The sequence below is a fragment of the Larus michahellis genome, chromosome W (genome assembly GCF_964199755.1).
Source record: "Larus michahellis chromosome W, bLarMic1.1, whole genome shotgun sequence".
Taxonomy (NCBI): Eukaryota; Metazoa; Chordata; class Aves; order Charadriiformes; family Laridae; genus Larus; species Larus michahellis.
In genome coordinates this window covers 21,688,494-21,714,379 of record NC_133929.1, presented here as the reverse complement: position 1 = coordinate 21,714,379, position 25,886 = coordinate 21,688,494, and the positions used below count along the sequence as shown (strand labels likewise).

At 41.9% G+C, this 25,886-nt stretch overlaps 1 protein-coding gene across 1 annotated transcript in view; it reads right to left on the bottom strand.

Moving 5' to 3' along the window:
• Nucleotides 1–2,235, bottom strand: part of FGF10 (fibroblast growth factor 10) — a 78,688-nt gene extending 76,453 nt beyond the window's left edge. Inside the window, exon 1 of the mRNA XM_074568357.1 lies at nt 1,678–2,235. Within this exon, the coding sequence (XP_074424458.1) occupies nt 1,678–2,011 (334 nt within the window). The 5' untranslated portion in view covers nt 2,012–2,235. The remainder of the gene's footprint in view (nt 1–1,677) is intronic.
• Between the last annotated feature and the right edge of the window lie 23,651 nt (nt 2,236–25,886).

Below are 25,886 nucleotides of genomic sequence, written 5' to 3'. Positions count from 1 at the left end.
CCAAAATGCAGCTCTCCACCAGCGCAGCAAGTTAGAGAGTTTCCTCCAACACTTGCATAACAGAGCTTTTTCAACATGCTCCTATAGTGGGATGCAGTCACTTAAATTACAGTGCAATATATTGTGATTTACTACAGTTACTTCAATTTGAGATTGCACAGGCAGGAAAACTTTAAAAAAAAAAAAGTACATTTCTAGCACTGACAGCCAAAAATACATTACTAGAAGCATGCTATTACTAAAAGCCTACAGGAAAGCTTGAAACTGCAGCCATGGAAACGGCCATATGACTTTTAATTTGAAATAATAAAAAAAAAAACACAAAACAACAAAAAAAAACAACCCGAGAGACAATGAAATGTGTGTGAGGTCTGTGCGAATCCAGCCCCAGATGTTTACAACGGAGTGAGTAATAAGTAGTTCGGGAGCGCCAGGGCGCAGCGCGCATGCCAGGGACGCGGCAGGCACGAGCATCGCCTTACCACCGGCGGCCGCGCACTGGCTCCTAGAGCAAACCCAGGCAAAATCCCAGCCCGAAGGAAAACCCCGTTTTCCGGGCTCGGGGAGGAGGGAGTGCGGAGCATACAGCTCTTGTGCGGCTCGGGGGGAAGAGTGTGTGTGGGAGAAATGGATGCATTGTTTCACTATAGCGTTCTTGTCAAGGCACTTTAATGACAGGGGATAATGATTTTCAGATTCCGGAGACAATGCCACCCCCCATAGAATCATAGAATAGAATCATAGAATTGTTGAGGTTGGAAGGGACCTTTAAGATCATCGAGTCCAACCTTTAGCCTACCCTGACAAAAGCCACTTCTAAACCATGTCCCTCAGTGCCCCATCTACCCTTTTTTTAAACACCTCCAGGGATGGTGAATCCACCACCTCCCTGGGCAGCCTATTCCAATGTTTAATAACCCTTTCAGTGAAAAAATGTCTCCTAATATCTAATCTAAACCTCCCCTGACATAACTTGAACCCGTTTCCTCTCGTCCTATCGCTTGTCACCAGGGAGAAGAGGTCAGCCCCCATCTCTCTACAACCTCCTTTCAGGTAGTTGTAGAGGGTGATAAGGTCTCCCCTCAGCCTCCTCTTCTCCAGGCTAAACAACCCCAGCTCCCTCAGTCGTTCTTCATAAGGTTTGTCCTCCAGGCCCCTCACCAGCTTTGTAGCCCTTCTCTGGACACGCTCCAACACCTCAATGTCCCTCTTGTAGCGAGGGGCCCAAAACTGAATGCAGTACTCGAGGTGGGGCCTCACCAGTGCCGAGTACAGGGGGATGATCACTTCCCTAGTCCGGCTCACCACACTATTCCTGATACAGGCTAGGATGCTGTTGGCCTTCTTGCCCCACCCCCTTCCTCCCCGCCACATCCTTACAAATCTTTCTAATTTGCTCTTCTGCCAGGCAAAGAAACAAACTGCTCGGCGAAGCCATTTGCAAAACAAATGTAACCGGAGAGATTTGCAGATACGGGCTCTCAGGGAGCGGCGTCCCGGACGAGCCGACCCCACCCCATCTCATTTCTGCCCCGCGCCCCCTCCCCGCCGAGGCGTCACCTTCCCCTTCCCTCCCCAGGGAGGGTACTCGGGCGGTCCGGGCCCGGGGCTGCCGCGCCACCGTGACCGGGGCGCTCGGGGTGGGGGGCAGCAACCGCTGCCCGGCAGCGTACTTACTAAAGGGGCAGTTCTCCTTCTTGGTGCCGCTGACTTTGCCGTTCTTCTCGATCTTGAGAAAGTACTCGTTGTAAGAGTAGAGCTTCCTCTTGCGCACGTCTCCTTGGAGGTGATTGTAGCTCCGCACGTGTCTCCCCGCACTAGAAGGAGAGGAGAAGGACGAGGGAAAGGAGGAGGATGAAGAAGAAGAGTTGTTGGCCTCTGGGGCCATCATGTCCTGGCTGAGGTCATGGCAGGTGACAGGCACAGAAGACACCAAGAAGAGAAGCAGCAAGCAGTAACAAGGCAGGTGGGAAAAGGCTGAGACACCATTTGTCAGTATCCATTTGCACATTGTACTGAAACTCTGGGCGCTGGAAAATGTCTTATCAAATGGAACATACTGGAAGGGTAAAACCCGGTAAAAGGCAAGTGGAGAGCCGGTGGTTGCTGCTTCTGGTTAGATCCCTCTGAGCTCTGATCTGGCCTGAAGTAAGTGTACCAACATCCATAACTCAGGGGACAAATCACCTCAGAAGTTGCTGCCTTTTAATCCTTTGAGTCCTCCCTCAGAAAAAAGAGCTGTTGGGTTTTTTTGGGGAGGGGGGGTTGTTGTGTTTAATCCTCTTTCCTTTTTCCCTTCCCCACCCCCCCAACATACACACACACTCCCCAACCTGGTTTGAGATTTCCCAGTAGTTATTTTGTTCTCTTCCTCGCTCCTTTCTTCACCATCTTAGATACAGAAAGGTCTGAAAAACAGATGACAGCAAAGTGAACAACAACAACAAAAATAAATAATAACCAGCAGAAAAGGGTGCTGGAAGGGATTTTTCAAACACACACCCCTTTACCGACACGCACCCACACTTTGTGGTTTTGCACCTTCTTCTGATTCCCACCCCCTCGCCTTTTTGCAAATCCCAAACCAGTTGCACAACTTGTCCTTTCTCACTGACGACCCTAGAGGAGACAGTTTCTTTGTTTTGCTTTGAATTCTCCAGAACAGTATTAAAAAAAATATTAAGAGAAATAGAAATCTCAACTTGTCTCTCCCCCTTTGGTTATAAACAAGTTGGAAGCTGTAGCCTAAATATCAGCGATTACAAGTCAGAGGTGGGATGTAGCTCTGGTGATCAACCCTTATTTGCAGGGGGTCAAGCAGGGGTGGGACATTTGAAATCCTTTTACAGTTAGAGCAAGTGGTGCCTGCTGCTGCAGAGGGAGTCTTAGGAGTTGCTTGCCGCCGCCGCCAGCTTGCTGTTAATTGCTCCTAAAGCGTTCTTCTCTTCAGAGCGCCGACTACCAGCATGGCTTGGAGACTCATGCTTTCCTACTTTCCCTTTTTTCCAGGCTGAACCAATCCCCTCTGAGGAGGTTTCTCTCCCCCTGTTCACCAACCGTCCCCGCAAGAGAAACTTGTTTTCTAGCAGAGGATTTTTTCGGCAGTGAAATGCTTGAGAAAGCAACCTGAAGCTTGTTGCCTGCTAGATCTCCCCCTCCTCCCCCCTCGCTGGAGGAGTGGTTGGGTGGAGAGGTTGGAAAGAAGTATATACTACAGGCAGACCCTGGAAAAGCAGATTATATGCTGGTCAGAAAAGGGAAGAGAGGTAATTAGCTCATTTCCCTTCTTTACTAACTTCCATGGAGGTCTTTCTCCCTCCTTTAATGAATCACTGTTTTCTTGCTTCCGTTGCTGAAATAAAAAGTTCATACTTTAGCCTGCTCTTCCTTTTAAGCCTCTCAAGATTTATTGTGTCTCCTCACCCTCCTTGTCTCAAAAGAAATCAGGGCCCTAAATGACCATTTTCTAATTGCTAACATGAGTCATTTACTGAATCACACGTCTGACTTCAAAGCAAAGGGGCTTTATTGGGATTGCAAAGGTTTCCCCATAAAATCTGTCTGAATGTTTTGCTGTGTTGTTTTTTTTTTAACTAATGCAGTTTCCTTTGCCAGAAAGAAACAAATTTTCCATTTTAAGGCTATTTTAAAGCGATTTTTCAAGGTGGTATTTTCCTGGAGGGATTTTTCCTTTGATTCCATCTCTCCTAATGGATTTGTCATTTCACATACTGAATGTTATGACAGATTCATATTTCTAGCCTATCACTGAACTATCAACTTTCCCAGTAATTAACAGGCATCTTCCATATGATGTACTTACTATTTTTTAACACCAGAATAAGGGATCGGGGACCGACAGGATAAGGGCAGCATGCAAGACATTAAATTTTGGTTCAGTATCTAGTATTGTAAAATAACTTTTGAAATGCAAGTAGGTGGAACATTCACTAAGAGAATGGAGTAGCAGAGAAGTGAAGCGGTACAGAAACACAGTGAATTAATACATAAAACCAGAACTTTTTTGAAGTAGAGGCAGTTTAATAACACAAATCAGTGGAATGCAATGGAAAACAGCCTATGCAATTACATTTGGCATTTGGAGTCAATCTTAATTTAAACAACAGAAAATGCAGAAAAGAACAAATAGTTCTAAAATTAGACTGATTCATTAGATTAGGGTGTTAAATATATTTAGAATATAAAATATAAATATAAATAACTTCACAACAGAAATTAGAAATTATTTTCTCCAACTATGGTGTTTATTCTGGAGAGCATTATCTCCTAAATGTATGTGTTCAGCTTCTGGTGGGTGACATTTAAACAGCCTTAAATACGAAACCATTTAATGTTAGAATCAATATGTTTTATGATATTGTTTATGGTGCTTCAGAGTATTTATTCTGCATGTATTTACACTGAGTGCAAAGCATTTCAGAAAATTTTTGGTGAATCTGATTTAGGCTTTCCTTTTGTGGCAACTAATAATAATAATTAAAAAAAAAACCAAAATGAAAAGCAAAAGTCTGCTCTTCGATGAATGCCTGACTGTTTACATGTACATCTACAAAGCTGATGCCAGTGTTTGCTTGCTGTCTAGGTCAGGAAAGGTACAACACGTTATTTCTAAAATTGAAGTTCTTTTGATCCCAACAGCTTAAATCATAAATAATTACCATAATGTCTTAAAACTATGCATTTGAAGAAACCTTTCATTTTTTTGCTTTTTTCCTGTCAAATGCTGGAAAATACAATGAATTGGCATTTTAGGATCTCTGGTGGCAGGAGAAAATAGCAGTGTGGGGGTCAAACAGATATATTTAACCCTTAATCCTTTAAAAAAATAGGTACCATCTTGAATTTACTCTTCTCAAGAAGAGTTCTGCTTAGACCTATTTCTAATTTGTGATTGGCTGTATGTTGGTTGTAAGATCTTGTGGTTAAGAACAAAACCCACATATCCAGAATTTCATATTAAATCTGCTTCTGGCAGGTGCAATATTCAGTGCAGTACTTAAAGCTACTACAACGCGTAGAGTCCTTTTCAGTCCCGTGTGATGACAGGGAGGGCATTTACAAAACAGTCCAAATGAAAAGCTGACATAGCTTTTTAGATTATATCTTATTCTTTTTTCTACTTTCTGTATAGCCTTTATTTTATAGCACAGTTGAGTCCCTAAATACCCCACTACTTTGTATTGTCAGGTCACCTCTTAGGTTAGCCTGAGAAAAGTACCACAGGAAAGATGCACTATTAAATGGAATTCAATCTGTCCCAATAGATTTGAATCACTAACATAAATGTATGAATGTAGATTATATCTCTGTAATGAGGCCTGAATCATTCTCAGTTACTTCAAAGTACTGAAATTCAACCTTCCTTTTTAGCAGCAACAATCAGACCTTAATGGGTTCCTTTATTAATTGTTCTATTGCAAAGTTTTGACCTTCAGTACAGGTCCTAGATTAGAAATGGTACCTGCTGCTTCTAAAACAATGTTTTTGTTTTGCCTCTTACTGCTCTAAGATTTTGTGAAAAGTTTCCTGCACTACAGTTTTATAAATGCTGAATTACATTGACTCATCCAGAATGAAATAAAGAAAACAGGTTTTCTTTTTGGGCTGTTTTCTTTTTGGGCTGTTTTCTTTTTGGGCTGTTTTCTTTTCAAAGAATGTTCAGGGAAATGAATCACACAGGTGGATTTTAATAAAAAATAGTCTAAACAAAAAAATTTTTTATACTTTTAGTAATCGCTTACGTCATGTTTTTGTCTTTTGATCAGCAAGAAGGGATGATTTCAAGTTGCCTTTTTTTTTCTTTGGTAAGTAGATGACTTGAATCAGAGAAGGAATATTTTAAGGTAGGTAGAATAGATTTTGCCTTGTATGATTTCCTTTAGGCAAGGCATTATCTTTTCTGGTGTTGTAAATAAGTTCTGTCTCTGCCTTTGAGTGTTAATATAATCAACTCACTCTCAGATGTCACCAGCCCCTCAGTTTGGATTGCTAGATAGATAGCAATCATGACCATTTGCTGCTTACAGTATGATGAGAGATGCACGTGCATCTTCTGGTTATGGGACCCAATTCTGTTCTTATTCAAGGTGTTGGGAAATTTGCCAGTGATTTCATTGAGAGAGATTTGGGCCAGGAATGTCACTGCCAGAGAGGCAGCTCTGCCAGAAATGAGGCAAGGAATGCCAAATGTCAGTGATGGCTCAGATGCCTCTGTCTATATGTCAGTTCTGAACTGTAGAACTTGGCAGTGTTGTAAAACACTAATCTCAGTTATAAAGAAAAGGCAGTGGCACATAATGTCCACAATCACCAACCAGCAATGAGACAAGCCATTTGATTCAAGATGCAGTGCTACTTGCCGAAATCTTTACACTGTGGAGTTCATTCCCACCAACCACAGGGACTGAAGGCCATTGCATTTTACCTGAATTAAGTGCATCTTAAAGCTTGAAAAAAAAAATCATCATTACAATTTTTTTCTTCTGAGAAATCTGCAAAATCAACATTGTTGTATTTGTCTTTATTTTTCACCTTTTCATGTACCTCCATGTAATTTAAAAAGTGTCTAAATACTAATACTATTCTAATTTTATGTATAGAATGAGGTATAAAACAAGCTCTTAAGTTGTCAAAGATCAAGACTGAAGGAGGTGTAACTCATCCGTGTGCCATATGTAGCTGGAATAAGACATATAAAGCCAGAATACTGTTTTAGCTGCCTGTAGTGGGATTCGGTAGTGTATGGAACATAGTCCTTAGCTCCTCTGTGCACACTCCTCTCCAACTAAGCATCCAAAACTGAAAAAGAACTCAAGCAGAGTTTAGGAGAGATAGACAGCTATAAAATGCTTGTTTCAGCATTTATTTTTTATTTCAAACCCACTTGTGTTTCTAGGTCAGATATAACAACAGACATGTGCAAAATGAGTCCGAGATAAGCAAAATTTAGTTCAGACAGACCTGGTTCCACCCAGCCTACAGAATCGCTAGTGAGAATGGCCAAGTGCTAGTTTGAGGCTAGTCCTCAGGAAGAGTAAGATGATCCTCACTCTCTGAGATCTGGTGGAAGAATGAAGGATTGTCTGGGCTTGCACTGCCGCTGGCAATAAGTAATGATTACCTGAAATATACCATGTTTTATGTTTTTCTTTTAAGAAACAGAATCAGAATATGGCAACTCTTAGGACCACACAGGTCATCTTGTGAACAGACATATAAATTGTGGGACCAGGCAGGATTTGGTCATTGGGATTTGCCCTGTTAGATTAGTAGGATGTGTTTCTCTATCATGGATGTACTGGCAAAGCTGTCTGAATGCTGCGCTTCAAGCAGACAATTAAGTTTATTATTATTTATTATTATTTATTATTATTAAGTTTATTATTCTTAAAATGCTAATTACAGCTATTATCTTAGAATATGTTTATGGTTATGCTATGCCTGACAAAGAAATTACAGAGAGATTTGTGAATAATGTATGTATGACAACTTTGAAAATATCTGTGTGATTTTTGTTTGATAAACGCAGCTATTAAAAAAAGAAGAAATAAGTAAAAAAAAATGCATTCTACAGAGGTCAGCTAGAGGCGACTACAAACCCCCAGATACTGAGCTGCAGTGCCATAAATAGCAGTGTGCATGGGTTGGATACTGACTGTGTTTAGTAATGGTCTGCTGGCAGCATTTTGCATACTCTGCAGCACAAACATAATTAAAGAGGTTATATTTTCAAGGAGTTACTTTAATATTAGAGGATTTGTTTTTCTTTCTCATTTCATACAGAACTACCATGAATGCAGAGCACTTAAATACTCCTATAAATGTGAACGATTGAGAACAAAACTGTCAGGAAGAGTCAAATATTAGTCAGGTCTACACAGAATTCTTCCCCTCCCCCAATCTCATCTAAGCCTGCATTTACCATGGGGAAATCTATCAAGGCTCTGAGGAAATACTTTGTGCATTCTGATATATGTTCCCTCCACATAAAGTAATACACCTGTGGGTTTTCCTTGTAATGGATAATGCTGATGGTAATTAATTCCCCCCCCCCCCGGTTATTCTAACTGTTTATATAACAACTTCTCTTCTTCTGAAGATACACTATAAACATTTTCACTAATCGTTCCTGGGATACAGACTTTCAGCTGAAACAAGGTGTTGGCTTATTTGTGACATTGAAGTTCCTGTTCCCTGGAGGAAGCTTTCCGGAAATAGAGATAATTTGGTACTTAAATATGTAAGATCATCTTTGAATTATATCTATTAATGTACTGGAAAAGGTCTTTGTATGGGATGTAACTGAGACAAAACCAAAAAAAGTTATACAAGCTTTTTTATGAACAAGGATGTGTACCCTGAAAGGTGATAATCATCCAGTACCCTTTCTGGATCCAACCAAGATCCCTTTTACAAAGGCAACAAAGCCAAACCAAAACTCTGCAGCTCTACTAGGCTCCATCCTCCTTGAGTGCTACTGGAAGGGAGCGAAGTCACTTCTAGGCATTGCTTGTGGAGCTATTTGAAACAGAGCTGACAGCTAGGAACATCAGCCCAACAGCTGAACATGCTTGCCTCACCACAGGCAACCAGGGTAGCCAGCTGGGCTCCCTCTGAGCTAGTTAATAGCTCACACATTGCCTCTTTTTTGTCAGTTAATTTGTAGTTAATTTGGAATTATTTCTGTGAGTAAGCGCCTCTCAGCATGAGGAAGGGTGATGGAAGTGAGTCCTTTGCTAGCTGAGAAGTGTGGGGCAGGGATGGGAAGTAAGGGACAGTTCGCCATGCCTCCTGCTGAGTGGGCAGTGCTGAAGCTGCTGCAAGCTAGACTGGGCACCTGTCAGCCTTCCTACATATGGCATAATTTGGGAGATATGTAGTGCAGTATATCTTATAGGGTACATTCCACCTGTGTTTCCACAGAAGTGCTGTGCAGGGTTGGATACCACCTTTCATAAGACTTTAACCATACCTTTTGGCATATATGTGACAAATATGTTTCATTGAAGATACCATGAAGACAAAAAATAAATGTGAATGGAGTCAGCTGAAATGTGTGGGATTTTTTCCTTAGCACTTCATAGCTTAGGGCATACTAGTACCCTTAATGTTATTAGTAAGAACGCCATGACTCAGCTATAATTGCCCAGCTAGATACACTCTTATTGTTTAGTCCTGGATTTCAGAAAGAATAGCCAGGCTCTACTGCTGTGCTAAGCTCTGTATCAAAGAACAAGTCCCTCAAAGTCAGTTTGTTGCTGAATTGTGATCTTTTTAAAGATGATTTTCTTCTGTTAGAAAATACTCTCCAGCTGCTGATTATGGTTTTGGAAATGCAGCTTAAGTAGTTCTATATTTATTAAGATCAAAACACAGAGACAAAGGATAACAATATGGTCTCTTCTTTCTAGCATTATTTAAAATGTTTAGAGCATGTTAAATATTTAAGCAGCTCTCTGAAGAACAGTCATCTGTTCTGGTAGGTTTAAAAAGATTATTTTTCTTTACAGCATGGGGGTAACAACTGGCCACATAGATTCAAATTATTACAATTTTTAACCATGTTGCCAGTTACTGATGATAATAATTAGCTCCTAAATGCCAGATTCCCTAAACTTGACATCATGTTTCATGTACCCTACATGCAAGAAACTTTGAAAATGACACACATTGTTTTTTGCATAATTAGTAAAATACCTTCCTTGGATATTTCTAAATATTAAAAAATACTGCTGCATTTTTTCAGTGCAGCTCAGGAATACGTAGCCCCTAAACCAGGCTGGAATCTGCCAAACCAAGAGATGTTACTGATCATAACAAGCAGTAGAAGTCTCTATATATGATATAAGCTCATTCTGAGCAGTTTTCAAAAGCATACAAGAGCGTCTTGCACCTAAAGAATGGAGGGAGGAGGCAAAAAAAGGAAAGGCACCTCCATTTCTTTCTCTCCTACTCTGCTTGTGATGCTGCCTTGCCTCTGTTATTCTTTCCAGCCCTGAATCATCACGTTATCCTATTCATGTGATTATCAGGAAAATAATATAATTTTGGACCCTTTTTTGTGCATCTGAATGATAGAAATATAAACAGCAAAGAGCAAGTTACTTAGTCATGGCAAATGTTGACTGTTGTCTGTGGAAAAGCACTACTTAATACAAAATGTCATCTAAACAGAGGGGAGCATATGGAAGGGCTGAATAGATAGGCCAACCTACAAGTTCCACAGATAATACAGGGATAAAAATATTTGCTTAATTTCTGAGGCATTCAACACTAGTGCTTTTAATGCTTTCTGAAGTTCTGTGAGTCTGTTGTACAAACGATTTAACAAAACAGTAGTGACCCTTGCTTCAGCCTGCCCCATGTCAGCTTGGCTTGTTGGTGCTTGTGTCAGGCATACACAAAAAGGCAGCAAAACTCTTCAATTAATTAACAATTTTATAATTTAATTAGTTTGTTTTTAAAGTGGCAAGAAAATGCTTCCTACAAAAAACTCTAGGCATGAGAGTCAGCTAGTTAGATTCATGGTAACTGAATGGCAATTACTCAGAAAAATTAAAAAAACATTTACAAATAATATATTATCTCAGACCATACAATTTAATTACCAAACAGTCTTTTTTGTCCTGGTTCCCTATGGACATGCATTCAAATTTGTCAACAAATCACATCATCAGATAAGCCACCAGAAGTCATCTCTCTCTCCTCTCACTGCTGAAAGGAAAAACATTAGGCTCTGAGCTGTGTGTGTGTGTGTGTGAGGGGAATAAAGCTCTTTTTTCTCTACAGTTTGCAGTAAAAGGTGCTCCTCCAGAAATCTAAAACTGGGAGCTCATGCACAGCTCCACTGGACAAGTTGCTCCCTGGTGGCTTTCAGAAGTATCCTTCCATTCTCTTGTAATTTCTTAGTATCCTCAAATGAGCGCTAGGGAAAAGCCATACCTCCTCCAAAATGTAAACTTGACCTTGAAGGTCTGTTCAGAAATGCACAGTTCTGTGGACCCTGAAAACAGTCTATCCTATTCCCAACACGGAGCATCTGCAGAGAAGTGATGGCTGGGATGTCCTCTCCTCAGTTTTTAGATTGATGGCTGACACGTGTTGATCTCCTTTCTGAACACTGAACAGATTTGGGGGTAGGGAGTGGCCTAGCACCAAGAATTACTATGTCCAGCCTGGATTTCTGACAAAAGCAAATCAATGAATATCAGCTAATGTGTAAAAAGTATTGTTCTCTGCAACAGGAGCAAATGTGCAAGTCGTATCTATGAAGAGATAATTATTGAGGTTAATGTCAGGGAAATAAATGCAAGTCAACTCACCAAAACATAATGTATTCTGCTAAGTAAAATGACATAGAAAACACTATCCATAAATAAGACCCTCTAATCTATTAGAAGTCTTCAAGAAAAACTGGGCTTGGCCCTACAAAGCATTGAGCCCTTTGCCAGCCAACCAGACAATTTCTTATGCATGTGTTTAAGCATCTGAATATTCCAATACATTTCAATATGACCGTACATATATTTAAAGCTACATGTGTGTTTAAGTACTCTTAGGGCAGGATTATTCAGCTTTTCCTACTTAGACTTTCAGCAGGCTTATAAAAAGTTCCTCAGGTGTGGAAATCCTCTTCTGGAAATCTGGGTATCAGGAATGAGATTATAAAGACTTTTAAGGGATTAAAAACTACGCAAAATGATAGAAGAAAAAATATTTTTGCATGGCACTTTTTCAAGTCTGAAAGATACTAACATTTTAATAACTGGAAAGAATGGTACCAAAGTAGCTGTTATATATCCTCCCAAGAGAAGATCATTATTATGGACACAATGTTTGGTGCTTTTGATGAGCATTACAAGGAACCGGTAGGTTGTATGATCATTTTCATTGGAAGTTTCAAAAGCAAGTTTGAAAGACATTAATTAGTTGGGTTGTTCTAGGTGGACCTGATCGGAGGCAGGGATCAATTTAGATGATTACTGGATACTTTTTCTATAGTTTTTATTATTTTGAAGAAACCAAATAAATCTCAATTAAAAGCTTAACAAAATGCTTGCATTACTAAGTGACATCTGGAAACTACAGCATAAGAAAGAACAGAGCAAGCTCTCTTGTCCTTTCACATTACTTTATTTTCCATTTCTTTTTATGAGGACCCTTTCTCTCTAAAACTTTAATTCTGCAAAAATTAGAGAATAAACAGGACTCAAATTTCAGTTGATTCTGGGCAGCTGACTTCAACAGATTCTATGTGGTTTTCCTGCGCTGACCAAATTGCAGAAAATACATCAGGGCGTGCCAATTCTAGAAATTCCCTGGGAATTCCAAGTGCAGACTAAGGAAGACAGTAATTAATGCTCATTCAATGTGTACTGATTTTTTTCATTCTGCCTATAGTTTTTCCGGTGTACTAAATTTGTGTCACATGTGCACATCCACTAAGAGCTTGACTTAGCAGTTTGTTTTACACAGTTGTGGTTTAACCCCAGCCAGCAACTAGCACCATGCAGCCACTCACTCATTCCCCCTTCCCCCCCGCCCAAAAGGGTAGGGAGAAGAGGCAGAAAAGGAGGGGAAAGGGAAAAAAAGAAAACTCATGGGCTGAAATAAAGATAGTTTAATAGAACAATAATGGAAAAAGAAAATAACAATAATAACAATGTTTAAAGAATATACAAGACACAAGTCACTCTCACCACCCAGTGAACTGGTTGCCCAATTGTGGACTCCTGTCCTCCAGCCAAACTTCAACTATAAACTGAGCATGATGTCTATGGTACAGAATATTCCATTGGTCATTCCATTGTTCTGTCTATGTTCCTTTCTCAAAAAATTCTTCTGCTGTATTACCCCATACGATGATATCATCAATGTATTGTAGGTGTCCTGGAGCTTCAGCCTTCTCCAGTGCAGTCTGGATCAGTCCATGGCAAATAGCAGGGCTGTGTTTCCACCCCTGGGGCAGTTGATTCCAGGTGTACTGGATGCCTCTCCAGGTGAAAGCAAACTGTGGCCTGCACTCTGATGCTAAAGGGATTGAGAAAAATGCATTAACAATGTCAATTGTGGCATACCATTTGGCTGCCTTTGACTCCAGTTCATATTGCAGTTCTAGCATGTCTGGCACAGCAGCACTCAGTGGGGGTGTGACTTCATTCAGGCCATGATAGTCTACTGTTAATCTCCAGTCTCCATCAGACTTTTGCACTGGCCATATGGGACTATCAAAGGGTGAGCGAGTCTTGCTGATCACTCCTTGGGTCTCTAGCCAATGAATCAGGTTCTGGATGGGAATCAGGGAGTCTTCATTGGTGCAATATTGTCGTCGACGCACCATGGCAGTAGCAATTGGCATCTGCTGTTCTTTAACCCTCGGCAACCCCACCACAGAAGGGTCATCTGAAAGGCCAGGTAAGGTAGGCAGCTGTGTAACGTCCTCAGTCTCTACAGCTGCTATACCAAAAGCCCACCGATACCCCTGTGGGTCTTTGAAATACCATCTCTTAAGGTAGTCTATGCCAAGGATGCACAGAGCATCTGGGCCAGTCACAATAGGGTGCTTCTCCTATTTATTCCCACTCAGGCTCACTTCGGCCTCCAGTACAGTCAGTTCTTGAGACCTGCCTGTCACTCCAGAAACAGTAACAGATTCTGCCCAACAGATTTGATGGCAATAGGGTACACTGTGCATCAGTGTCCACCAGGGCTTTATACTTCTGTGGCTCTAACATGCCAGGCCATCGAATCCACACAGCCCAACACACTCGGTTATCCCTCTCCTCCTCCTGGATGGAGGCAGGGCCCCTCCAATCTTGAGCATAGTGGCTACAATTAGTAGATGAATTCCTACCTGGACCGGAGAATTGCTCACCATAGACCGGAGCAGCCATCCTCCTGCAGAAATTCTTTCTTCCATCTGTTTTACCTTGCAACTCATGTACTCGCACTTGTAGGGCTGAAGTAGGTTGTCCATCCCACTTCCACATGTCTTCTCCATAGTCAGAGTCAAAACCACAGGATATCTCGTAGCGTGTTCTGTTTCTCTTGAGCCGGTCTCATAGGAGGGCATCTTCTCCTAACAGCTGCGATGTGGGTCCATGCAGGGGAAGAGTGGGATCTTTCCTCCCTCCTGGACAGTTTATGAAACAGTTTATCAAACAGTTTCTCATTTTTCTTAGACATTTTCTCAATCATTTTTTCATTTTGCTCAGCCATTTTCTTGGTCATTTTCTCGGTTTTCTCAGCCAGTTTTTCCATGGCTGCCACAGTGAGGGGATGAGAGAGACTGCCTTCATACTCTTGTACCCTGTTAGCCACTTCATTTGCAGTTGGTGTGTCAGCATCAGATCCTCCCCAGACCATTGTTGACAACGTGTGGGAAAACATTGATGGTGCACTCTGCACAAACTTCCGCAACATAGATCGTTTGCATGGCATTTCATCAGGGTCTACATTCACTCGCCAGTCACCATAAATCACATCTCACACAGCCAGTTCTCTCGGGTACTTAATACCTTTCTCCATGCTGGTCCATTTGCTTGGACGGCATTTGATATCATCCTTAAAGGGATACCTGTCCTTTGCGGCTGACACAAGTCACCTCCAGAGACTGAGAGTGTGTGACTTTCTCTCAATCGCTTTATCAATACCTCCATCTCTGGCCAGGTTTCCCAACTGCCTAGCTCCTCTACCTTCTAAGTCTATGGTATTGGCCCCATTAACCCAGCATCGGAGCAGCCAGGTTACAATGTGCTTGTCTGGACGATGACTGAAGTCTTGAATATCTTGCAGCTTGCCCAGGGATAAGGATATGGTGATTACCTCTGGTTCTTCCTCCTGCTCTCATGATGACCCTGGTTCATATTCATCCCTTACTAACTGAACTGATTTCTTCGTGTATTTCTTCTTCTGTATAGGGGTGACTGATACTGGCATGGGTTGGTTCTCTGGTTCAGTAGCCGCAGTGCCTGTCACCAGGGTTTGAGTAGCCGCAGTGCCTGTCGCGGGGGTTGGAGTAGCCGCTGTGCTCGTTGTGGGGGTTGGAGTAGTGTGCCTGCATATGCACCGACGTTTAACCCTAAGCAAGACCTGAAACATATTCAATAGAAGCATGCAATAGAAGCATGCTAGTTTGAGCATCCCAAAATTCTCGAATGCCGTTGCAATTAGCCTGGAGGAGAAGGGGGAGGTGAAAGAAAGTTTCTTGCCCACAGATTGGTTCTCTGAGGGAAAAAAGTAAAAAGTGTAATTACTAAAAGTTTCCACTAGGTTCCTGAAGTACGGAGATGAAACTGCCACTGCCATTTTGCCTTGTTCATTGCTCTTAATCATTAATGAGTACAACCACAGCACACATGATTTCATCATATCATAAGCCTGCACTACAAAGCACAGCAAAATGATAATCTTAAACCATTTCCCAGGGATGATAAACAGCACATCAGGGAGCACATACAGCAGATCAAGTATTGCAAAACACAACCCCGACAGCAAGCACAACAACTTTGAGAGCAAATAAATCAACATTGTGACCATTAACCCAATTCAATAAATGCTTATGATAAATTTGTTCTAACACGCTCTGATCAGGTGTGTCGTTATCTCAACCTGTTGGGCCCCACGTTGGGCACCAAAAAGGACTGTCGTGGTTTAACCCCAGACAGCAACTAGGACCATGCAGCTGCTAACTCACTCCCCCTTCCCCCACCAGAAGGGTTGTGAGAAGAGGGAGAAAAGGAGGGGAAAGAGAAAAAAAACTTGTGGGTTGAGATAAAGACAGTTTAATAGAACAATAATGGAAAAGGAAAATAATAATAATAATAATAATAATACTGGTAAAGGAATATATAAGACACAAGTCACTCTCACTGCCTGGTGAATTGGTTGCCCAGCCCGACCCAAGCAGTGATCGTGGATTCCCGCCGCCCCCGGCCAACCCCCATTTATATACTGAGCATGACGTCTATGGTATGGAATATTCCATTGGCCATTCCATTGTTCTGTCTATGCTCCTTCTCAGCTTCTATGGGAAGCTGAAAAAAGTCCTTGAATAATATAAACATCACCTAGCAACAACTAAAACAATATGCGTTATTTACATTCCTTTCATACCAAATCTGAAAACACAGCAACCACTAGAAAGAAAATTAACTCTATTCCAGCTGAAACCAGGACAACAGTGCACCAAATACCTGTCAGACAGTATGACTATTTGATCAAAACTGAGTGAAAAAATCAATAGCATCGCAGCAAAAGGCTTCTACTTTTATTTCTAAGCCTTGATTTTTTTTAGCTGTGCTGTGCATTCATACAGAGGATTTGCTCTCTGGTAAAAAAAATAAAAATAAAAAATAAAATCATAGAATCATAGAATTGTTAGGGTTGGAAGGGACCTTAAAGATCATCTAGCTCCAACCCCCCTGCCATGAGCAGGGACATCTCCCACTAGATCAGGTTGCTCAGAGCCCCATCCAGCCTGGCCTTAAAAACTTCCAGGGATGGGGCTTCCACCACCTCTCTGGACAACCTGTTCCAGTGTCTCACCACCCTCACGGTGAAGAACTTCTTCCTGACGTCCAGTCTGAATCGACCCATCTCTAGTTTTAATCCATTCCCTCTAGTCCTACCATTACCTGAAATCCTAAAAAGTCCCTCACCAGCTTTCTTGTAGGCCCCCTTAAGATACTGGCAGGCCACTATAAGGTCTCCTCAGAGCCTTCTTTTCTCCAGACTGAACAACCCCAGCTCTCTCAGCCTGTCCTCATAGGAGAGGTGCTCCAGCCCTCTGATCATCCTCGTGGCCCTTCTCTGGACACGTTCCAGCACGTCCATATCTCTCTTGTAGTGGGGGCTCCAGAGCTGGACACAGTACTCCAGGTGGGGTCTCACGAGAGTGGAGTAGAGGGAGAGAATCACCTCCCTCGACCTGCTGGCCATGCTTCTCCTGATGCAGCCCAGGATACGATTGGCTTTCTGGGCTGCAAGTGCACACTGACAGCTCATGTTAAGCCTCTCGTCCACCAGCACCCCCAAATCCTTTTCTTCAGGGCTGCTCTCAAGCCAGTCGCTGCCCAGCCTATATTGGCGCTTGGGATTGCCCTGACCCAGATGGAGGACCTTGCACTTGGCCTTGTTGAACTTCATGAGGTTGGCATGGGCCCACCTCTCCAACCTGTCAAGGTCCCTCTGGATGGCATCCCTTCCCTCCAGCATGTCAGATGCCCCACACAGCTTGGTGTCGTCGGCAGACTTGCTGAGGGTGCAGTCTATGCCACTGTCCATGTCGCTGATGAAGATGTTAAACAAGACCGGTTCCAGTACTGATCCTTGAGGGACTCCACTTGTCACTGGCCTCCACTTGGACATGGATCCATCGACAGCCACTCTTTGGGTGCGGCCATCAAAAGAATGCTAGCTCCATTAAATTCTGGGATGCAAATTTCCCCTAGATTAAAAATTACATTTGCTTTAAGTACTGGATGTTTGGGTTTTTTTCCATAATAATTGCTGGGTGATTTTGATTTGGAAAGACAAGTGAACAACATTTAAAGTCTTCAAGATTCACTATTGCTTTACTGTAACATATGAATAACTTTGCTTTTTAAGTGAACATTTGTAACCAATTAGTCTGAAGAATGCATCCTTGCAGCTGAGAAAAAGAGGACCTCTTCAGCTATTCTTATTCTGGTGTCTTGGACATTGGTCTGCCGTGGCAGCGGTAAGTAGGAGCTATGTGTGCATGTGCTTGACTCACCAAGGTATTTAGCTGGGGATGGTGGTAATGGAATAGGTAGACTAAGGTCCTCATATTCCTCTGGTGCCGAGTTAGAGGAAGGGATCTTTTTCTGGTGATATTATCAATCTTTATAGAAAAGGGGAGAAAAAAAAGTCAGTAGAGGCTCTGTGACTCAAAAGGGCTTCTGTCATGATGCTGTTTATTTGTCACTCAAGGCTATGTTAACAATCCATGTCCTCTAAATGGTCCTGGACCAATTCTGCAGCCTGTTTACTTGTAGAGCTCCTGCTGGCTTTAAATTGTGTCAAAAAGGTAAACACTCCATTAGTTTCAAGTAGTCTTGTCTTTGTCTTTTATTGAACCAGATTTTGTGGTATTTTCTGTATAGATAAAAGATGTGAGAACCAGGGAACTCTACCAAGAATCATGTCCTCAGATAGTTGGCATTCAAACAGATAATTCAATAATAAAAACTCAGGAAGTTTTAATTTATACTGCCACAAATCATGACTGAATCAACCTCTTCAGAAATGTATGTGCATACTACCCGCCCCCCACTTCACTGACAGTATTTTGCAACATTCTTGAAATTACCTGTAATAAATATGACAGCAGGTTAAGGTACTAAGGACCTAAACTAGACATGAACAGCATTTTACTCATGTCAGAATAGTTACTGATTATGCCTTTATGTGACTGTCAGAATGTTGTTTCTTACTGGTAAGTGCAAGATGTCTAAAAGATTCTTCCTACATATTTTTATGAGAAAATGTACACATTACAAAGTTGGAATCAAAACTGAATCAGTCAGAACTGCCAGAAATTGCTGGGTATTTGGAGACAAAATTATGTCTACAAATGAGCTCCTGTTTCGGTGCAATATAACTACCATGAGAATCTTTTCATAATAAAGGAATTTGGCACTGTGTAGTTCATCATCACGGTCCCCAAGTATCAGATGCTTGACTCCTCTAGAAGAAGCTGCAGCCTGTTGCATCTAGATTGTTGTCTGTATATCTAAGAGAAAACATTCTGACCTGGTTATCACTCTGTTGGAGACTTAAGTGCTGTTTCCATACTAGAGGAAGATGCTTTCTCCTCCTCTGAATTTTGTTGCGTGAAAAGGGGCAAAGCGGTTTTGGCAGAAAATAAACCCCCTTGCGTTCTAACACTCCTCACCGAGGTGGGAGGCTAGGTGCGGCTAGGTTTAAATTCTGAGTGATGCCCAATACAGCACTATATCAGTCCAGTCGTGTTTAATATGTATTAAACTATCACGATTTGGATACACTAATAGTGGACTGCACCTTCAGTCTAGTCGTGCTCATGAACTAGAACGGCCACTCTCCAGTCTTTGGTCGCGTTCAGTGAGAAACCAAAATGACTAGCTACAAAAAAAAGTGCAGTTTATTTAAACAACAGATATATAGGTTCTTAGGATTGCCGGTGATAAATACACTGTCTGCAAAGCACGTGCAAATGAAAGTATTGTTACATATCCAAAACGCGCGACAAAGTTATAAACGATACAGCCTGGCTCTAAATGTAGGAAAGAGAGTCTCTAGAGAAATTTCTAAGTTTCCCGAGGAAGCACTCGGTATCATCTAAGTCTTACCCAAAGGCGTCCCTATCGGGGGGGAAGAGAGGCTCAGCCCGTCGACTGATCCTGGAAATCAGTGATGGAATTCTTTGCGATGGTGTCTTCCCTGGGTATCCCCCCTCTCTCGGGCTATTTTTATACTATTTGTTATCTTCCAGGTGGAGTTTGAGTGACTTTAGTCATACATACTTTTATCATGATTGGTGTAAAATTCTCTCGCTTCACAATTAAAGGTATAGTTTACGAGAAATTCAGGGCGCAGACTCAAGAAGGAGTGGTCGCACCTTGGAGGCAGGTAGCCTTCGGGATGGAGGTGTGTTTTGGTATTATAATGACATTATAATGAGCAACGTTCGCACAAAGGACAGCATTTCATCAAAATTTGACAAAATGTTGGCTCTGAGCATCTAGCGGGCAGCTAATTGGCAGCTTATCTGTTTCATGGTATCATCCCATTCCCGTATCCGCTATACATCATAAGGTAAAGCCGCGGAATAATTGCATCCCGTCCCGTACCTTATGTAGCTTATCAGGGAACCACAGATGTTGTGTCCTTGATGCCAGCTGCGGCTATTTTCTACCTCAGAAGCCTCTTGATTTTATACTTTTCCTTAATGTGTGAACAATGCTGTACTTTTGTATTTTTTATCCAATTTAGTACTTATTCCACAAATTTATAGACACTTAAGGTAAAACTTCATTCAGATGAAGTAGGAATCAGTACTGTGAAACAGGGGTGAAAACACAAGTGGAGATTGCCTTTCATCCACGGGTTCTTACTAATGTGATAGGACTTTTTGCTTCAAATCTCTCTGCCTGAAGAGGATTTAGGTCCACGTCTCCAGTCCAACAAAGTGCTTGAGCCATGTTAGGTGAAATAATCTTCTCTCTTTTTCTTCTTACTCAATTCTAATGTCACTTTTCCACTTTGCGTGGACTAGTGTCCAGAAAAACACCAACTGTAACACAGTAGCTTAGGGTTAAAGTATTCCTCTTAAAATAAAGATGTGGGTTCTAGTCACTGCTCCATGGTCTGTTTATGCATTTTATGACTGCCTAATGCAAAACAAATAAGCAGTAGTTCAAACAGGCACTGTAATTCAAGTCTCTCTTCTCATAGGTATGATTGTTAATGCTAACTGGATTGAATCCCTCATGGAAACAAGTAGATTTAGTTTCAGGATTCCAGCAGGACATATGCTCACACATGATATATATGTAATGCACTGGTGTGCTGACTTGCTTGGTCCTGTCCAGTTTTAGGTTCTTAGGTGCTTTTGTACACACAAGAAGTAGGTGCCAGTGCACCTTTGTTGAAGCCTGAGGCCTATATGAACTTGAAACAATCTCAGAGCAAATGTTTTCAAAAGCTCAGTTGATCAGATGTATAAGTCTGCCTTAAACCCCTTTTTTGATACTTCAAATAACCCTCGGTTAATATTTGCCCAAGGGTAGTGCTGTGGGATAAATTATATCCCACATGCCCAAACTACTTTTTGCCTTCAAAAAGGAGTAAGGGCTCACAGTAAGGGCTCAGTTTTAGGGCCAGTGATCTTTAATGTTTTTATAAATGATCTGGATGCAGGAGTCAAATGTACACTAAGTTTGCTGATGATACTAAATTAGGAGGAACTGTGGACTCTCTCAAGGGTAGAGAGGCCTTACAGAGAGATCTGGATAGATAGAGAGCTGGGCAAGCACCAACCATATGAAATTTAACAAGAGGAATTGCCAGATTCTCCACCTGGGACAGGGTAATCCTGTTTATACATACAAATTGGGGGACAAAGGCTGGAGAGCAGCCCCGCGGAAAGAGATCTGGGGGTTTGGGTTGATGGCAAGTTGAATATGAGTCAACAGTGTGCCCTGGCAGCCAAAAGAGCCAACCATGTCCTGGGGTGCATCAAGCACAGCATAGCTAGCCAGTCAAGGGAAGTGACTGTCCCACTCTACACTGCACTGGTGCAGCCCCACCTCGAATACTGTGTGCAGTTTTGGGTGCCTCAATATAAGAAGGCCATCAAACTATTAGAGTGTTTCCAGAGGAGGGTGACCAAGATGGTGAAAGGTCTCAAGGGCAAGACTTATGAGGAGTGGCTGAGGTCACTTGATTTGTTCACCTTAGAGAAGAGAAGGCTGAGGGGTGACCTCATCACAGTCTACAACTTCCTCAAGGGGAGCAGTGGAAGGGGAGGTGCTGATGTCCTCTATCTGGTGACCACTGATAGGACGCGAGGAAATGGAATGAAGCTGCATCAGGGGAAGTTCAGACTGGACATTAGGAAAAGGTTCTTCACTGAGAGGGTGGTCAGTCACTGGAACAGGCTCCCCAAGGAAGTGGTCACGGCACCGAGCCTGTCATAATTCAAGGAACATCTGTACAACGCTCTTAGTCATATGGTTTAGTTTTAGGTAGTCCTGCAAGGAGCAGGGAGTTGGAGTTGATCCTTATGGGTCCCTTTCAACTTGGGATTTTAAATGATTCTATAATATGAAAACAGTACAATTTAACGATGAGAGCATTAACAAAAGATCATAGAATGCTTTACAGAGGAAATCCACATTACATACTAGGAAACAAAGGTACAAGCTATGGAAGTGGCTTGCTGAAGACAACCCAGAAGGCCAGTAGAAGATGCAAGAGACAAATCTCCAGAATCCTAGTCTGCTACTCCATCTATGCAGCAAATTCTTTCTTCCCATGTAGTGTCTGTCCACTTACCTTGGATTGTAAAATAGCTGACAAAATAAGATTTTGCTACTCTACTTATTTTTTTCATTTGCTATTTTGCTCATGTGATGTAGTTTAAAATTTTAAGAAATAAATGATTGAATTTGCTTCTCTATTTCTCAATTACATCTTGCTTTTCTTTTTAAACTGCTGCCAGCTTTGTATCTCTGTAGCTTAGTACATGATAGGCTTTCTTTAAAATATGGAATAAAATTTACATCTGTTTTGATAAAGACTGTTTTATTTTCACAAACGTTAGAGACAGGAATAACTATTATGGCTATCAGATCCAACATATCTATCTACCACACAATTCCTGCAGCTAGTATAGTAACTTGTGGTTAAAAGTAACTTTCCAGAAGCCTCCAACAGTAGATGCTAGTCATCAGTGTGAGGAGGAACAAGCCCCAAGTATGACATCTGTTGGCTTAGGGACTAGAAATTCATGAATCTATACAATAGCCTTACCACCAAAAAATCAAAACTGAAACAATGAAAAGATGTTCCAGTTATATAAAAGTGAAGCAATTAGTGTTTAAGTTCAGGACATTTATTTTTGGATGAAATATTGAAGAAACTGACATATTTTATTTTCTGCTCTTACTGTATTTTTGAGATTTAAAATTTTTCCATCAGTTAAAAAGAACAAAAACTCAGCTTAATTTGTGCTCATAACCAACAGATGCATTCAGAAATAAATTTTCTCTCTCTTTCCTGTTTGTGCCATGGCAAATTAGCTTTTAGCTCTTACGAAAGAAAAAAAAGTTTTGAATCATATAGAATACTGAACTTTTTCTTCATTAAACCTAAAGATAGCAGAACTGATTCTGTTGTAATTTTTGTCTTTGAGTATCAAAGCTGCGGAAAATATTAATGTCATATAAATTGAGGGCTTACATTTCTACATCACTGGTCTTTATGTTAGTCAGAATGGAAAAAGATGATGTTATGGTGAATCAGATCTTATGGTGACAAATTTTTCATATGCTATTTCCTTCAGAAAAACATACTTGCTTCATTTTGGTGGAAAAATAAAAAAAGAAAGAAAATAAATGGACACATCTAGGCTTATGGGTTGCTTTAGAAGTTTGAGATGTCAGATTTGTTTATTTTTTTCCCATGAAAAACTTAAGAAATTTCTGAATAGTGAAGACAAGACCAAATAGACAGTTTGTCTTTATTTAAAGTTTCTTGTTGATGTAAGATTAAATGTCAGCAAACATTAGAAATTAAGAGAATATTTCAAGAAAAAAAAAGCACCCTTGTATTAATTCCTTGGTAATGCTTTTGGCTGACATATCCCAACATATCCCAGGTAGGTGGTGCTGTCATAACCTTCATGATTTAAGTTCATACAGTGAAAGAATCCCTACTCACAAAACCAAGGCAACAAGGCTGTTCACAATTCCCAAGCCAAAGGTCTGTGACATCAGCTGGAAAAAGGTCTACCTTAATATCAGTCTTTTCTGGATCAGGCTAACAGTGATGCAATTTCAGGTTGCATACAAGTCTTCACAAGAGTAGCGATCAGATTGTGGTATCCCAGACAGTCATCGCAGTAATATGACAGGGAGTCACGAGAGGTATGCTGTCTTCTGGGAGCTAAGATTCAAAACATTGCCAAGAGGGTGCCACAACTTGTCAAGAATATGGAATACTATCTACTGTTACTCTTTCATGTGGGCATGAATGACACCGCAAGCCAGAACCTGGGCAGCAGAATTAAGGAAGACTACAAGGCCCTAGGGGTGCAAGTGAAAAATATTGGTGCCCAAGTTACCTTTTCCTCCATTTTACCAGTTGAGGGAAAGGGGGCAGCCAGAAATAGATGTATAATGCATATCAACTTCTGGCTTTGTGGCTGGTGCTGTCGTGAGGATTTTGGCTTTTATGACAACAGGACATTCTTTGATGACTATAACCTGTTAGGGAGGGATGGAATACACCTGTCTAGAAGAGGCAAGGGAATCTTTGGCAGCAGGCTGGCCAACTTGGTGAAGCAGGCTTTAAACTGAAGGACTCAGGGGGTGGGGTCCAAGATGTCAATGCTCATGCCATCACACCCAACTGGGGAATAAGCCAGGCCAACCAGAGCAGCAAAAATTTTTTCCTTAGCTGCCTCCCAAGACGAGAGTCAGAAGGTCAACCACCTCAAGGGTGTGTATGGCTGTGGCGGATCCTCTTGCTCCCCTCCAGGGAAACCTGCACGTTTGACTGCCTCTCTGAAATGCTTATACACCAAAGCATGCGGCGTGGGGAATAAACAGGAAGAACTAGAGATCTGTGTGTGGTCACAGGGACACGGTTTCATTGCAATTACTGAGATGTGGTGGGACAGCTCACATGACTGGAATGCTGTCATGGATGGCTACGTACCTTTTAGGAAAGACAGGCCAGCAAGGTGAGGTGATAGAGTTGCTCTTCATGTGAGAGAGCAACTGGAATGTATCGAGCTCTGACTAGGGGTGGATGGAGAACAAGTCGAGGGTTTACGGGTAAGAATTAAAGGGCAGGCTAATATGGGAGACACTGTTGTGGGTATTTATTACAGGCCACCTGATAAGGAAGAGGAAGTCAATGAGGCCTTCTACAGACAGATGAAAACAGCCTCACTATCACAGGCCCTGGTTCTCATGATACTGATATTTGCTGGAAAGGCAACACAGCAGTTCCGTGGTGGAGGGTCCCTGGGGGGGGGGGTCCCAGGCCAACGCCCTGCCTCAGCCAGCGCCTAGCAGCTAGCTTAGAACTGGCACATGAATGGATGAATGAGTTTCCCACTGTCCCTACCTACTATCCAGCAAAACCACAGCCAAGGGAATGGGCTTGGCAGAATCAGTGGGGAAAGAAGGCTCTGTTGAGCTTGACTCTAGTTTGGCACTGTGAAGAGACATGAGAGGTGTAGAATAAGTGGGAGGCTGGGCACATGCTCTGCAGTGCGGTGCGACCTGCCCACCAGCATCCCAGCCATCGGTGAAATACCACTACTCTAATACTCTGATCGGTTTTTCACTTACCCAGTGAGGCTGGGGGGGGGGGAGGAGGAGCCCTAGTAGGCGCTCTCACTTCTGGCACCAAGCGCCCAGCTAGCTCAGTCAGTAGAGCATGAGACCCTTAATCTCAAGGTCATAGGCTCATGCCCCACGCTGGCCGCCAATAAATCTGTTGTGGTTTCAGATGGTTTGGCCAATACCAAGACAACAGATGCTCTCCCCCACCTCTCGCTCTGAGAGGAAGAAGAGAAACTAATACATCTTACCCATCAACTGTATACATATACAGATATATATATATAAACAGATCAGTCATTTATGATTTATCTTTAGACATAGAAGTTCGTTAAGCCCATTTAGTTCATAATCATAGAATTTCAGCTATTATAGCAGACTCAAGATTGAGTATTCTCACCCAGGGTCAAATTTCCTTGAGGTACACATTGAACTTCTCCATTCTCCAGCATCATCCACCAAGTACATCCTGGGCCTTGAGCAAAAACAGTCCCATGAATGGGTTTGCCTTTGCCTGGGGCAGGAAAAACCAAAACAGTTTTCCCTAACATATTCCTTTCATGCACCACAGGGACTTTATCCCCTTCTATATTATGTAAAAGGTCTGATTGAGCAGGACCAGCTCCATTGATGGATCCCCTGGTGTTAACTAACCAGGTAGCTTGTGCTAAATGCTTGTCCCAATTTTTAAAGGATCCACCACTCATTGCTTTCAGGGTAGTTTTTAACAATCCATTGTATTGCTCAATTTTCCCAGAAGCTGGTGCATGATATGGGGTATGATATACA